Source organism: Protopterus annectens, chromosome 9.part0 (assembly GCF_019279795.1).
Source record: "Protopterus annectens isolate FY-2018-M chromosome 9.part0, PAN1.0, whole genome shotgun sequence".
Lineage (NCBI taxonomy): Eukaryota > Metazoa > Chordata > Ceratodontiformes > Protopteridae > Protopterus > Protopterus annectens.
Window position 1 is genome coordinate 1,120,221,924 of NC_056743.1, and position 14,854 is coordinate 1,120,236,777.

General features: G+C 39.9%; 1 protein-coding gene across 2 annotated transcripts in view; it reads right to left on the minus strand.

The window, feature by feature from the left end:
• Positions 1–14,854, minus strand: part of PDE1B (phosphodiesterase 1B) — a 1,856,783-nt gene that overhangs the window by 178,333 nt on the left and 1,663,596 nt on the right. For both annotated transcript variants that reach the window (XM_044083973.1, XM_044083974.1), the window contains exon 11: positions 9,014–9,095. In XM_044083973.1, coding sequence (XP_043939908.1) covers positions 9,014–9,095 — 82 coding nt within the window. The remainder of the gene's footprint in view (positions 1–9,013; positions 9,096–14,854) is intronic.

Genomic DNA, 14,854 nt, shown 5'->3' on the forward strand with positions numbered 1-14,854 from the left:
CCTTGCGAAACATCTAGATAATTTGCAGATAAGTTATAAAATCTTCAATATATCAAAAACAGGAACCTAGTATAGTGAATCCAATATTTTGAAAACTCACTGTGAATGACAAATTTTTGTTCCCAGACTGACAATATGATGTGCTCCCATAGAGACACCTGAGGTTTGTTGAAAATATTCACCACAAAAGTAAATATAATTATGTCTCAGGACCAATTCCAACAATTGTAAGACCAAGTGGACATCATTGTTTGTAACACCATGACATGCCCAAAGCGCTTCTTCCATCCATTCCAACCCAGTGGAATGGGGTATCACTAAGAATAGGTCAACCACATCTATGGTGACAAATAGCAGGTGAGACCTATACAAGTCATTGGTGATACCACGTAGAAATTCCCATGAGTCCTTAAGAAGATGCTGGTTTCTAACCCACAACTGCTTTAACTTCCAATCCAGATATTTTGAAAGATTGTGGGTTTTAGACCGGATCCTCCACATTCTTATGGATCTTAGGTACCCCAAATATGGTTGGCACCTTTGGATGTGAATTATCCAAAAATGAAAAAAGATCCATTTCAATAATGTCCTGATCCAAAAGGTCTTTAAGAACCAAATCAATTTTTCTATAAGAAATATGTACCTCATTTTTGGACACAGTAGTATACTTGTTACTATCTGACAACAAACTGTACATTTTTGCCTCATATAACACCTGGTCCATAATGACCGTGCCACCCCCTTTGTCAGGTTCCATTACCCTAACAGAGGGGTTAGCCCCTAATTCTGCTAAAAGGGTAGCCTCGGCCAAACTTAAATTAGGGACATGCTAAGACTTCCCCACATTACTCCGAATCTGTTTCTCAATTCTGTTTTCCAGATTTTTTAGTTGCGGATGTAAAGGGGGGTTATATGTACTAGATTTTTTAAGGTTAAGCCCATGTCCCGTAGAAGTGGACCCAAGTAAATGCTGTAGATTCAGTTTGCGAATGAAAAGTTTGACATCCAGAATAGTATTAACCAAGCTACTGCCCCTACTGGGCACAAATTTGAAACCCTTAGTGAATAGTGAAAACCAAGTATCAGAAATGGCAAGGTCACTGTAATTATAAATGTGATAATCATTTAATGTATACTTAAAGTAGTTCCCAATAGCTGTCATATGAATGTTACCTGGGCTCACCAGTGCTCTTTCTGGTTCCTCCTCCACCCTTTGGATGGCTGCCCCCCCATCCCCTGGTGGGGTCCCATCTGATGTAGATTCATCTGTTGATGATGGGACTGCTTGCGGAGGCGCTCTGACCTCCTGGGTAAAAAATCTTCCTGATAAATCTCATCAGCAGTCTGAAAATGAGGTATAGGCGGAAAGGATTCCTGAACTGGGGACTGGGCCTCCAAGGGACTAGATATCTCCCTATAGGCCAATTGGTTTGTATTCTCACCCTTATACAGAGGGGGTTTGGGATAATGCCTACCCTCAGCATACTCCTTAATGTCTCTATTCAATTTTTTATATTTGCGATTCAAAACAGTAGTACATTGCTGGTCAATGTGCTTTCTTAAATCATAGTATTTCTGTTTTTCTGTTTCAATAGTAAACATCAAGTCAACAGTAATAGCATCATTGTATTTAAAAATGTCCTTTTGCAAAGTTTGAATTTCCATATCATTTCTTTTGATGATGGCCCTAACAATCCCCAAACCACATTCATCAAAAAGTCTTAAAAGTTCAGAGTGAAAATCACTACCACACACTACATTGTTCGGGTACTTATACACCCATAGCCCCTTAGGGACTATATGCCTGTTAAGACACTCATTTAGGTATAAGTTGTCCAATTCCAAAATCTTATACCTGTATAGGGCTCGTTCAAGGAACCGCATACTTTCAGAAAAGGAAGAATTAGAATGTACGTTATTCTCACCATTTTCGTTGAAATGAAAGTTGGGTTTATGAAAAACCCATTCCTTAAAGGTGGAAGCAGGAACAGCAGCGGCAGCGGAATCAGCGTTGTTGTTACTAGTATTAGGAACAGCCTCGTCACTTTCCCGTAACACTGCTGGGGTGTTTGCAAAATTAAAAGATTCCACCCTGTCCTGTACTTCAGAAGAACCACCGCTGTTGTTCAAACGCTGTCGCAAGTCAAAACCAACAGTCCTGGAAGTAAGAGCCTTGATGATCTCACGCTGTTCGCTGATAACGGCCTGTAACCCTTGACCCAAGGGAGTGAGGAGCTGTACCAATTGGGTTAGTTGTCCCGTGAGCTGGCGGGAATTGATGGCTTCAAACTGCACACCATCCTCCCCACAAGCGCCCAAAGCACTTGCGGCAGTAATCCCCGTGCCGGCCTCCATACCAAAACTCCAACCAAAGAATGCTGAATATCCACAAGAACCTCGAAAAAACACAGCAAGCAGGCACGGAGAACCACCTGGGAACAGCCAACTCCACAATAAGGCAAACAAACCCGGTAACCAAAGAAGCAGGAACCGTACTCCTCAATAGGCAAAAAATCCTTTATTAATGTTACACCACTGAAATCACGTTTTCGTTGGAAATCCAACTTCATCAGATACAGCCCATACCACTCCACACATTTTATACCATATAGTCCTTAATTGAAAAATTGAAAAAACATTTTTCTTAAAGTAAAAGTTCTGCCAACCTTTAAGGCTCACTTAGGGATGTACGTTTACATTAAAACCAATTATTTAAAACAATATTTCACTTGATGAAAAGTTTTTTAAAAATACAATGTATATAGTGCAGTTTAAAACACACAACAAGGACATACTTCATTGCCTGTCAAACACATATCAATGCTACCATGCTATGAAACCAAGAAGGTCTGGAAATGTATTGATTAACTTCTTCACCCAGGACAGCTTAAAACACCCTCTATTATTTCTACAGTTTTATGACAAAGATAATGCAGAACACTTTGTTAACTACTATGGTTTCACCCAGAAACTGGTCACCCAAAATCTGAACTTTGATATTAATGTTCCACAACAACTGTGCAACATACCCTTTACTCTCCTTACAGTTAGTGTGGACCAAGAATTTGACATTAGCATTCCCCAACACCTGAGCTGTGTACATTTTACTGACTGCACAGTCCCAGTAGGTAGTGTACCTTTTGCCCCACTTACAGTCCCTGTAGACATACTGCCTGACATTAGTGTTCTCCAACACCTGAGGTATGTGCATTTAACTCTCGGTACAGTCCCTGTAAGCTGATATTAGTGTTTAACTACACCTGACTTGTGTACTTTTTAGTCCCCTTACAGTCTCTGTAGCTGCTATTGGTGTTCTATAAAATCTAAGTTGTATTTTACCAAGTCTTACTGTTCCTGTACACTGACATTAGTGTTCCACTGCACCTGACCTGTGCAGCTTTTATTCCCATTACAGCCCATGTAAACTAACATTAGTGTTCCATAGCTCCAGCACTGTATGCCTTGTTGTTCTCTTTACAGTTGTTGTAGACTGGTGCTGGTGTTCTGCAACACCTTGGCTGTATAACGGTTACTCTTCTACAGTTCCTGCAGACTGATAGTATTGCTTGGCAACATCTGAACTATGTACTTATTAGTCTCCTTAAAGTCTGTGTATGCCTAATGTCTTGTATTAGTGTTCCAAAACATGTGAGCTGTATACAATTTGCTGTCCATACAGTTCCTGTAGTTGGCATTAGTGATCCATGGTACAAGGGCTTTGCAACTTTTACTCCTCTTATAATTCCTGCAGATATAGTGTCAGGCATTAGAGTTCCACAACACCTGAGCTGTGTACATTTTAGTCTTCTTACAGTACCTGTAGCTTATATTGGTGTTCTACAACATCTGAGATGTACACCTTTTACTAAGTCTTACAGTTTCTGTAGGTTGGCATTAGGGTTCCACAGCACCTGAGCTGTGTACATTTTAGTTCCCCAATAGTCCCTGTAGCTGACAGTGGTACTTTAGAACATCTGAGCTGTGTACCACTTATTCTCCTTACCATCCCTGTGGAACATTAGTATTCCACAACACCTGAGCTGGGTACCCTTTATTCCCCTTACCATCCCTGTAGGAACATTAGTATTCCACAACACCTGAGTTGGGTACCCTTTACTTCCCTTACAGTACCTGTAGTAATATTATTGTTCCACAATACCTGATCTGAGTACCCTTTATTCCCCTTACTGTCCCTGTAGGAATATTAGTGTTCCACTACACCTGAACTGAGTACCCTTTGCTCTTCTTACAGTCCCTGTAGCGAACACTGGTGATCTAGAATACCTGAGCATTGTACCCTTTATTTCCCTCACAGTCCATGTAGAAACATTAGTGTTTCACAACACCTGAGATGGGTACCCTTTATTTCCCTTCTAGTCATTTTAGGAACATTAATGTTCCACAACACTTGAGCTGGGTACCCTTTACTCTTTTATTATACCATGACCCCTCGAGTTATACTAATGGAAGTCCAGTCTTTTTTCCATTAGTATTGTTAAATGGGTTTAACATCAAAACAGCTTTAAAATAACGGACATCTCCCCCATTTAACAAAAGCAACGGAGAAAGCAAGATCTCCATTGCTTTTGGGATGCCAGACATCTGTGGAAGGGCAGTAAACAGGCATTATACTATGCCATTATTTAAGAAAAGTAATAGTTTCTTTTCTTAAATAATGTCATAATCTATAATAGTCCCTGTAGCTGGCATTACTGTTCCATAGCACCTGAGCTGTGCACCTTTTACTATCATAGTTTCTGTAGGCTGTCATTAGTGTTCCACACCACCTGAGCTGTGCACCTTTTACTATCCTTATAATTTTCATAGGCTGGCATTAGTGTTGCATGGCACCTGAGCTGTGCACCTTTTACTATCCTTATAGTTTCCATAGGCTGTTATTAGTGTTCCATGATACCTGAGCTGTGCACCTTTTACTATCCTTATAGTTTCCATAGACTGGCAAAACTGTTCTGTAGCACCTGAGCTGTGCACCTTTTAGGTTCATAGGTAGGTACTAGGCTATCAGCCCAAAAGCCTACATAAGCCTAGCCAACAAGGTTCCCTGACTTACGCCACCCAAGAAAGTTATTTTCCTGTACTACTGTCGAGCAGAGACAGAGAAGTGATCCCTGTGGTGTATTTCCTATTTCCCATCCACTCATCAAGATTTTTCTTGAAGAGTGCTAATGAAGAACTTTTTTTTCTTGACATAGATGGGTAGCCTGTTCCAGAGTATGGAAAGTCTCTGGGACAGGAATCTATCCTTCCAGCATATCCTGTTTATTGTGGTGACAAGATTTAGGTCCCTAGAGCATGTAGCTCAGAGGGATTGGGATTTCTTTAGGTGTAGCATGTCCAACAGCCCTGGGTTTGACATAGCTTTATATGTTAGGCAGAGATCACTGCAGAGTAGGCGATATGCTACGGAGTAAAGCTGGAGTATCCTTATAGTATCCATAGGCTGGCCTTAGTGTTCCATGGCACTTGAGCTGTGCACCTTTTGCTATTCTTACAGTTTTGATAGGCTGCCATTAGTGTTCCATGCCACCTGAGCTGTGCACCGTTTACTATTCTTATAGTTTTTGTAGGCTGGCAGTAGTGTTCCATGCCATCTAAGCTGTGCACCTTTTACTATCCTTATAGTTTCCATAGGCTGCCATTAGTGTTCCATGCCACCTGAGCTGTGCACTTTTTACTATCCTTATAGTTCTGTTGGCTGGCATGAGTGTTCTTTGCCACCTGAGCCACGCACCTTTTATTTTCCTTACATTCCGTGTAGACTGATATTAGTGCTCCACAACGGGTCTGGGTGCCCCCTGCTCTTTTTATAATCCCAGTATGTCTAGTCTACAGTTACTTACTCTGAACTTACTTACTTACTTACTTACTCTGAACTGTGTTGATGGATACTGACACACAATCACTAGAACTCCAAAAGACTGCTGGTAGTTCTGTCTCTTATCCTGTTATTAAAGTTATTAGCAGATCCTTCAAGTATGGATACATTCCATCCATACTGATAAAAGTTTTCACTGTGTCGCTGTCCAAGAGTGGGCTGTCCATCAAACTTAAACTTTAACTCTTTTGCTGCATTGTAAATACTGTGCATCCTCCCCCTTTAAACTACTAACCATTATACCAACCCACTGCTCATCCTTGTAGTTCTGATGACTAGTTCCCATTTATTTAATCCAGAATTTCTAACTGTAAACTACACTCTCTTCTTCTGAAGTAATAACCCTAGTCACTATCTCTAGCACATTGCTTATTCTATGTAGACCTTAGTCAACATTTTAACCTTGTATTTCTTCCATTTATTTTTATTGTACAGTTTGAATCACCAATTCTGACATTTGTTTATGTATATTATGTATAGTCTGTATTAATTAAATCTCTTTTAAGCATGTGACTCTTTTGCAATATTCATACTTGTTCCTGGCCTGATATGTTTTATGTAGGGCTATGGCTGAAATGGAGGCCTGATATATTTTATGTAGGGCTATGGCTGAAATGGAGCGACCAGTTCACTATGCTTGTTACCAAATTTCAACAAAAGAACAAACCCATAAACACTTGATATCCAACTGTTCTACTCTCCCTACATTCAAGATCAGAAAAATGTGTGCTCCAACAGCTTACTCAGACTTCATTTCCATCACTGTCGTATCACAGGATTGATTCTGCCCTGTTGCGTCTGTTAGAATATGTGCATTGCCACTTAGATGATGACAACTATGTTGATGCTATCTTCCTAGATCTCTTGAAAATCTTTAAAACTCCTTCTCAGATTCTAGTGATTCTGAGTTCTCTTAATTTTACCATCAGTGGCACCAGCTGGTTCTCAGACTATGTTGCTGATCAGCATCGGCTGCAAGCAGGAGCAAAGAGCTTTTTTCCTTTTCTTTTCATTAGTCTTAGTGTGCCTCGGAGTGGTACAAGGATCCCTTCTTTTCACTGTCTGTGTGAATCACATGACTAATAATCATAAAAGCGATAAACTAATTTAGTATGCCGACAATGCCACAATTTTACTTTCTGTTCATTTGCTGTAGACCATTAAATCAGAAACTTAGTATCACTTCTTCAGATTTAAGCCTTATTGAAAAGATAATGTCTATGAAGCTTTTTGTTGCTTCATTCATAACCTATTAAAACTGGAGTCAAGGTGTCCACAGCATGACAGCTTGATGAAAGACTCGGCAATGATACTGCAAGGTGTGCTCAGTACTCAATGAAATTGATGGTACATTCACTGGGACTGGGTACAGTACCACAGCTCTACTACACTATGGGCATCGCTGAACCATGAAAAGGTGGCACAAGAGGCAGTATACCCATTACAACATGATTGCCATGGCAACAGCAGCCGCAGTGTGCAGTAAAGAACAAAGTAGGCTGTACAGAACAGAATATGATATACAGATGTGGAGGACAGGCAGCATGTATGGAAACACTTTATTTAGAATCCATGTTTGGGGGGGCACTGCTTGTATATTGCAGGACATAACGGTGTACAGTGGCATAAAGAAAGTCAGGACAGAAGGCATTGGAGGCTATACTGGGGTGTGTATGAGATACTTCTAGTTATGGAAGCCGACTTGATAAGTACAGATGGATAAATACTGGCTCCTAAACATGCAAGAGGATGGGTACCCATCTTTCTGAGATCATCACATTGTCTTTCCGTGAGTTATCATGCAGTAGACACCCATGTTTCTATTAAAATTTTTTACATATGCAAAAAGTGCCAATGCTTTCTTCAGCAATAGTATGAGGCTGAACACAACAAACCTTTTCTTTTTGTGCACTCTTCACCTCTTCCCTCTTGTATTAAGATCATTTACTCACTAGATTGTTGCTCTGCTCTACTGCAACACAGACTTGAACATATATCTAATATACATCTGGATTTGCTACTAGTTGCCATGGTAGGATCCTCCTCTGTTTGTCACTGAGGAACATTTGCTGGCTTGAGTGCGCTCGCTATCTTAAAGTTATGTTTCATCTACAGACTATTATACTGCTGCAGATGCCCTTCGCTATCCACAACTATCAGTGGACAACAACATCCCTGTGAACTTCAAGCATCTGCAGGCAGATTAGTGGACATTTGCACCAGTGAGGCCATATTACTAACAACACAGGGGCTGTAAATAATTGTTATGTTAGAAAATATTTAGCAGCCTTTCACTTGCTAACAGCAGCATTGTTTTCACCATGTCTTAGATCTCATATCTAGGATTGCCTAACTGTGTGACTCTGAGTGAAGTTTCTTAACCAGACACTGCTCCCGGACCAAGTCTGAAAATGGTCAATGGAGATCAGTGCTCTACCCCAGAAAAACAAAATAGAGAGAAAGACATGCTGAATCAGCTTCAGCTGTAAAAAAAGGAATTATCTGACGGATAGAGTTTCTTTTTTGATTACTATTGATTTTAGACTTTATCCAAAACTGACATGAAAATCTATCCTGAAGAGCAAGCTAGAACTTGTAGATCAAAACATTTGTCTCTACAAATAGTGAAGGGAGCAAAGGAAAAGTTTACAGACACTAGAACAACATTCCTGTGATTTAAATTAGCAACATCTGACTCACTTGCATAGGAAGAAAACTGTATCTGACATCTTTCAGAGACAAAGATGACCCTTTATTCCTGTATCTACCGGCAGAGTTCATACCTTTGTGGCTGTCAGAGGACAGAATGTGTAGGCTTATTGTAACCGATTAGTATGTTTGCTGCTTCATGTAAGGAGCTACAGGAATTCCATGGCTTTTCCAGTGACCTATACAAATAGCTGATCCATGTATATAATCGCCCACTTACCAGCATTCCAGTTTTGAGAAAATAAAATTTAAGAATGCAATTATATTCTTAATCTGGCAGTAAAATGTTCCTTGGATTTTTTACAATCTTTTTCTAAGTGATAATTTAGGGTCTTGCTATGCTAAAAGTGAATAAAAGTGAGTTACAGCTTTACCGTACACAGAATATATCACACTGATCAGACTTACCTATTTGAGATGGAGCAACTAAGGTGGATTTACGATCACACAGTGGAGAGAAAGGCAGACCAAGATCCGACTCTTTATCGCCCTGCAGGAAGCAATATCCACAGAGAATATTAGACTGTGCTTATAAATAGTATCGTGTTGAACATCAGAGTGTTAAATGCAGTTCAGAGTCAGTGGTATGTTGACCAGAAGTGAGGAAGATCAGAAGCCAAGCACTGTTTTTCAACATATTCTCTGTGTTTCTGGGCATCCCTGGGGATTAATGATTCACAACAAAGTAATACCTGCCACATCAATATTTAAATCTTGCTCTTATAACTCTCCTATCAAAAGAAGTTAAACTAAGATTTGCTTTAAAAAAGGGTATAAATATGTTTAATAATGTGGAAATTATTGTGCCAGTAAGTTTCAAATAGCTTATGCATACAAGTACAAACAGTCCTTCCATGTAAGTCAAGCTATTTGACCATTGATGTTATACTAAAGATGTCTTTGAAATAATGGAAAATTGTATGCTTATTCATGTCTTTCATTCCTTCCCCTTTTCAAAGTGCTTTGAGGAAGGCAAAGAAGAACAGAGACAGTGAAAGAGAGATAGCTTTGTTCACAGACTGCTCTTTATTTATCTAGCAAGGTTATTTAACAGAATCTGAAATACCCACTTTCAAAGCAGTAACATTTGAAAAAGACAGAACTGTAATTATTTAATAGGATGCAGAGGTGAACTGGACCCATGGACTGTTTTTCAGCCACAACCTACTTACATAAAAAGAAGCCATGATCCAGAGTGAATAGTGCTAATTCAATCTGTAAATTATGTACACATTTGTCTTTTCAGAGACAACTATTAGTGTTTAATTTTAGACACTGTAGGAACACAAGATAATTAGAACATAACACCCATCAGCATATAGATCATTCATTCATTTTATTTTTTCAGATAGCAGACACAATATTTAATATCAGATTAAACCTAAGACAGCCTGGCTCCATGGCCTAGAGTGATACAGCTTTTACTGTGACCCTGGTGACCAGTTAGTGGTCCTGGCAGTGAAAGAGCCATGCTAGAAGGGAGGGAAATTAAGGGGCATGGCCACTCGCCTCTCCCGGGAGAGGAAGAGTCATAGCTATTGTGGGAGCACATAGTGGTATGAGATTTCACAGGTGCAGGCCACAGGAATTACTTCCCTTGCTTGAAGAAAGGGGGTGGAACTGCTTGCAGTCAATTTCCTTTGCAGAAGTGATGGATGTCCAGCACAGTCAGCCCACTGTACATCCTCCTTCCACTCTATGAGCTGGGTGTCCATGTAGGGAAACTTTAGGACATAAGGGAAAAAAACCCTCAAACCTACCCAATGGCTATCTATTTGAAGTCCATTCCTGGTTGATTCTTGCCCCAGTGATGGAGAATGAATGAGACAATTGGCTGGGCTGGGGCAGAGTTAATGATAGACAGATACATGGGCAAATATTGTCAATAAGCAAATAAATAACTTTAAGATATGTCAATTCTATGATTGCTTTTTAGTTTTTGCAGTAGTTAAATGTTTAAAACTCATTAGAAATTGCAGTGGGGACAAAAATGGCTCCTGATATTCCTTCCTTTTATGCTCAGTATATTCTGTTCTCCTGAACATTTTTTCATTTCTTTTTTCAGGAATAAGCATCTTATGAAAAAAAATGCATGCATAATGTAACATATCACACGGCAGTATATAAATCCACACCTTTTCTGCTGAACTGCAGTAGTTACTACATCGCTATGCCTTGCAGAGTGATTTTTGTGGTTGGTACCTGAAGTCGTGTTTCAAAATAAAGATGCACTGTAATGGTGGCTAGGGAATCCTACTATTTATCACAGTCCTGAACATTGAGTCTTAAAATATTGACACAGGGAGGATGCTAGTTTCTTGTAGCTGACATTTTGCTGCATTAGGACTGTTTTGTTCATCACTGGCTACATTGTGGAACGGTAGAAAAAGAAGAAAGGAAGTTTTAATTTTCTTTTCTTTGTTTTCTACCTTTTCCCCCTTCTCCAAGTTTTTGTGAACTTGTAGTAGGAATACTTAGTCATCGGGATGTGGGAGGCTTGCCTTCATATCAGGGGGCACATGGGGGCTTGCTCTTTGTAAAATAAAATGACATGATAAAAGTGATCCATCTTTCTTTATCTCTACAACTTGGGGCCAGCAGGACTTGGGTAGCTCGACAATTAAAACTTTGCCAGGCCAACAATCTCTTCCCTTTCCTCCAAAAATCCTGTGCAAAGAAGATTCCCACTCCACATCTCTTTTGCACCATGTCAGTGCAGTTGTATGTACTGTCTCAGTCTACCATTTATATAACTGGATAGTTTAGAAGGATTAAAATAAAAACTTTATTCATAAAACCTTTCCGCACTATTTTTTTTTCAGTATGACAATCCTCATGTATGGTGCCTCAAGATAAACCGATGACTTGCTGAGTCTTTCTCTAAAAACTTTAACCTCTTACTTCATCCAAACTGTCAAGCCCAACACTAGTAATTATTGCAACAGTCCAACTTTTTACTTTAACATACTAAGTTTACACAGTTACCCCTAGATATAAACAAGATCAGTCTCTCCTCATTAAATATACTTCTTTTTTCTGCAGGAATTTTACCCTAGCTATTTACATTTGAAGGATTTTTTAAATAAATTCTTGAATTTGTGATAGCTTCCAGATATTTTGCATTTCAGTTGCTTCCAAACTTTTACTCATGCAGTTTGAAGTCTCCTCCTGTCATTTCAGTACCTGTGCTGTAAATGCACATTCCTTTACATTACATACCTGCTATTTTCCTAGTTTATTTAGCAGTTATTTTAGATTATTTTACCTTTATCTGAAATACTCAGATTTTAGAATGTTTTAGGAAGGGAGAGTTCACAGAATGGACTGCTTAGAATCTCCCTCAGCTTAGTGTTTGGGTTAAATTATATTTGTCCCGGGCCCCTTCAATAAACATACTTCATGCCAATGACGTTTGACGACCTTTATTAAAATTCCATAACATAAGTTTGATAATCAATATTTATTGATTACAACTGAACATAATACAGCTGATTTAATCATAGCATAAACATCCATGTAATGTTAATCAGAATATCATGACCTCACTCATCCTGACCCAGGAAGCAACATCCATACCTCCACTCACTTACTTATGAACCCGTATCCCACAACTCACTTCATATACCATTTATTGAATTAATATACCATTTATTGAATTATACATCCAACCAAATAAGTCAGGACAGCGTGACCTTACTTATCCTGACCTAGTAAGCAGCGTCCATACCTCCACTCACTTACTTTACTTATGAAGCAGTGCCCAACAACTCGCTTCATATACCATTTATTGAATTAGACCTCCAACCAAATAAGCAGCATTCTTACCTCTGCTTATATTTATCACTAAAACATCCAACACCAGAGGGTGAACAGAAGAGGGCAAGCCTGTCCCTCTTCTCTGCACAGCAGCCTAACCAGGCTGTTCCCCCTCCCTCTTACCAGAGTTCCAACAATCTAACCACCCATTAAAAGGCATTAAGCCAAACATCATTCGGTGTACCCCATCCTTTCTAACCAAACTGTATCCATGTGCTCACCACCCAAAATTCTATCATATAAATAACCAAAGTAGCCAATTACGTAAATGGCTGAAATTAAACCGCTGATCCCTCTTTAACTCTAAAAAACTTTTGCATAACCTCTGAATATCAACTAAATTGTCACCTAACCAACAGTAGCTTCACAATGATTCCCAAGTCATTACCTGCCAAATGTACTGCCAAAACACTAAACTCCAATGCCATGTTAAGCCGCACAAGAGCAGTTGCCCACTATCAAACTTTACTGAAGCCCTGTTTTACTGCCCAATGGACGTAATACTCAAATGATATTTCCTTTCCATAATCAATTTAATAGCAATCCTGCTAACACACCAACTAGCCAATATAAACAAGAGAACATTTAATGTCATCATAGCATTTGCTGACCAACAACACACACTCTGAATGACTTCAATATATTCATAATGGAAAGCCATATGAACTGTAGCCCAATAACCTCCATTACCAACATCAACCCTCACAACACAAGCTATCTTGTCAATAGCCAATATCTGTCAATCTTCACACTAACAAACCTACCCCTACCATACATGCCCATGAACCCCCAACCAGGATTAAGTTCACATACCATCATCACCTGTGTAAATATACTACTCGCAGCTAACTCCCCCTTAATCGACTGAACCATCTCACAGTCTTCCCAAAGCAGAGAAATAACCAAATCGTCCATGCTAAACTCCTACCCATATGCCACTGCACCACAAATGTAACTACTATGGCGATGCCATACACTATGCCTTTATTATAAAAGGTGCCCCAGACTCCTGCCACACCAATCTAACCAATTTAGCAATGCCCTACCATAAGCCTGCCTTATACAAAATACTCCAAACTCCAACAGCATGCCTAAACAAATCCTTGCTTAAGACTTCCCACTTCTGCTTAACTGCAAAACCCACAGTTCCTCCTCTATCCCCCAACACACCTGTATACCTACCACGCCCCATTAAGCTCTACCTGCCTCTAAAAGTCATACATACATACACTGAAATTGTTGTGATTCTACCCCACCTGTGGTACCCCAGACTCCCCATAAACAATTCCCAACCCAGCTTCCCCTGGCCCAACAAACCTCCTCCTCACTTGCCCCCACTATCTCCTATCTGAACCAGCACTGACATCACTTAATGAGCCCAGAGTAAGATTATCTGCAACCTCATAGTGCCAACTCCTGCAACAGAAACACTCCAGTGCAAGCACACCCAACTCTGCAGAATCCATCACCTTCCAGAACCACTTCCTGCCGCACACCACTCTAGCAACCAGGACATCCACTGCAACAGCTTCCATCTCCGTTTGAATCCACTTCCTTCATGTCTCCGACCAATGCCCAGTCTGCATTTCCCCACCTGCAAAAGAAATGAAAATTGTAAATTCTCAGCACACACCCAACCAAAACTTCTTAACGACCACCTTAAGTACTGCCAGGGGCCTACCCTGTCATCAACCTCATGGCCGCTACACTGGCCCACAGCCTCCAACCCCAAAAGAGTGCAACATTAGCAGCTTCACTCTTGTGCTGCTTCATTCTATCATTGCCTCTAACACAACCTGAACATGCCTAAAACTAGTGAAATGCCTCCATAACATACCCCTACCTCTCAGGTGTACCACATCCCACAGAAAGTACTTCATTTGGGGTCAAAGCAGTTCATGTTCAACTCTATCATCTCATTAAAAGGTCAATTCTATAATAACTAATCAACTGTTAACTATCCTATGAGCCTTGTAGTAAAAGTCGTTAATGAGCCATTAAAGAGCAGTCAACCATTTGTTCCTCATTATAAATGGCAGCATTTGTAAATGTATTGTGCTTACCCAATTCAACACCTTCATACCTATGGGCTCTAATTCCCCCCCGTGATCCCTAACTAAGTCTGGATTAAATTAGATATCAGGTCTGGTAACTAAATATCAACAACCCTGCAAAGTTAAAAGACTTGACCTAAATATGAGCTAGAATTTGGTCCATTACACTGCTTCTGGACAACAGCAATGTCCACTTATTGCAATAGCAGTAAAGGTGCACAGATACCATACCTCTCAGCCTCTTGGAGCAAAACTTGTAAAAAAAAAAATTCCTTTGCCAATGCCACCAGTGCATTAATAAAAGTACATATTTTACTGAAATGTTATGGAAGAATGTCTGCCCACTCACTCACTGTCTTACCTCACCATTGACGTCAAG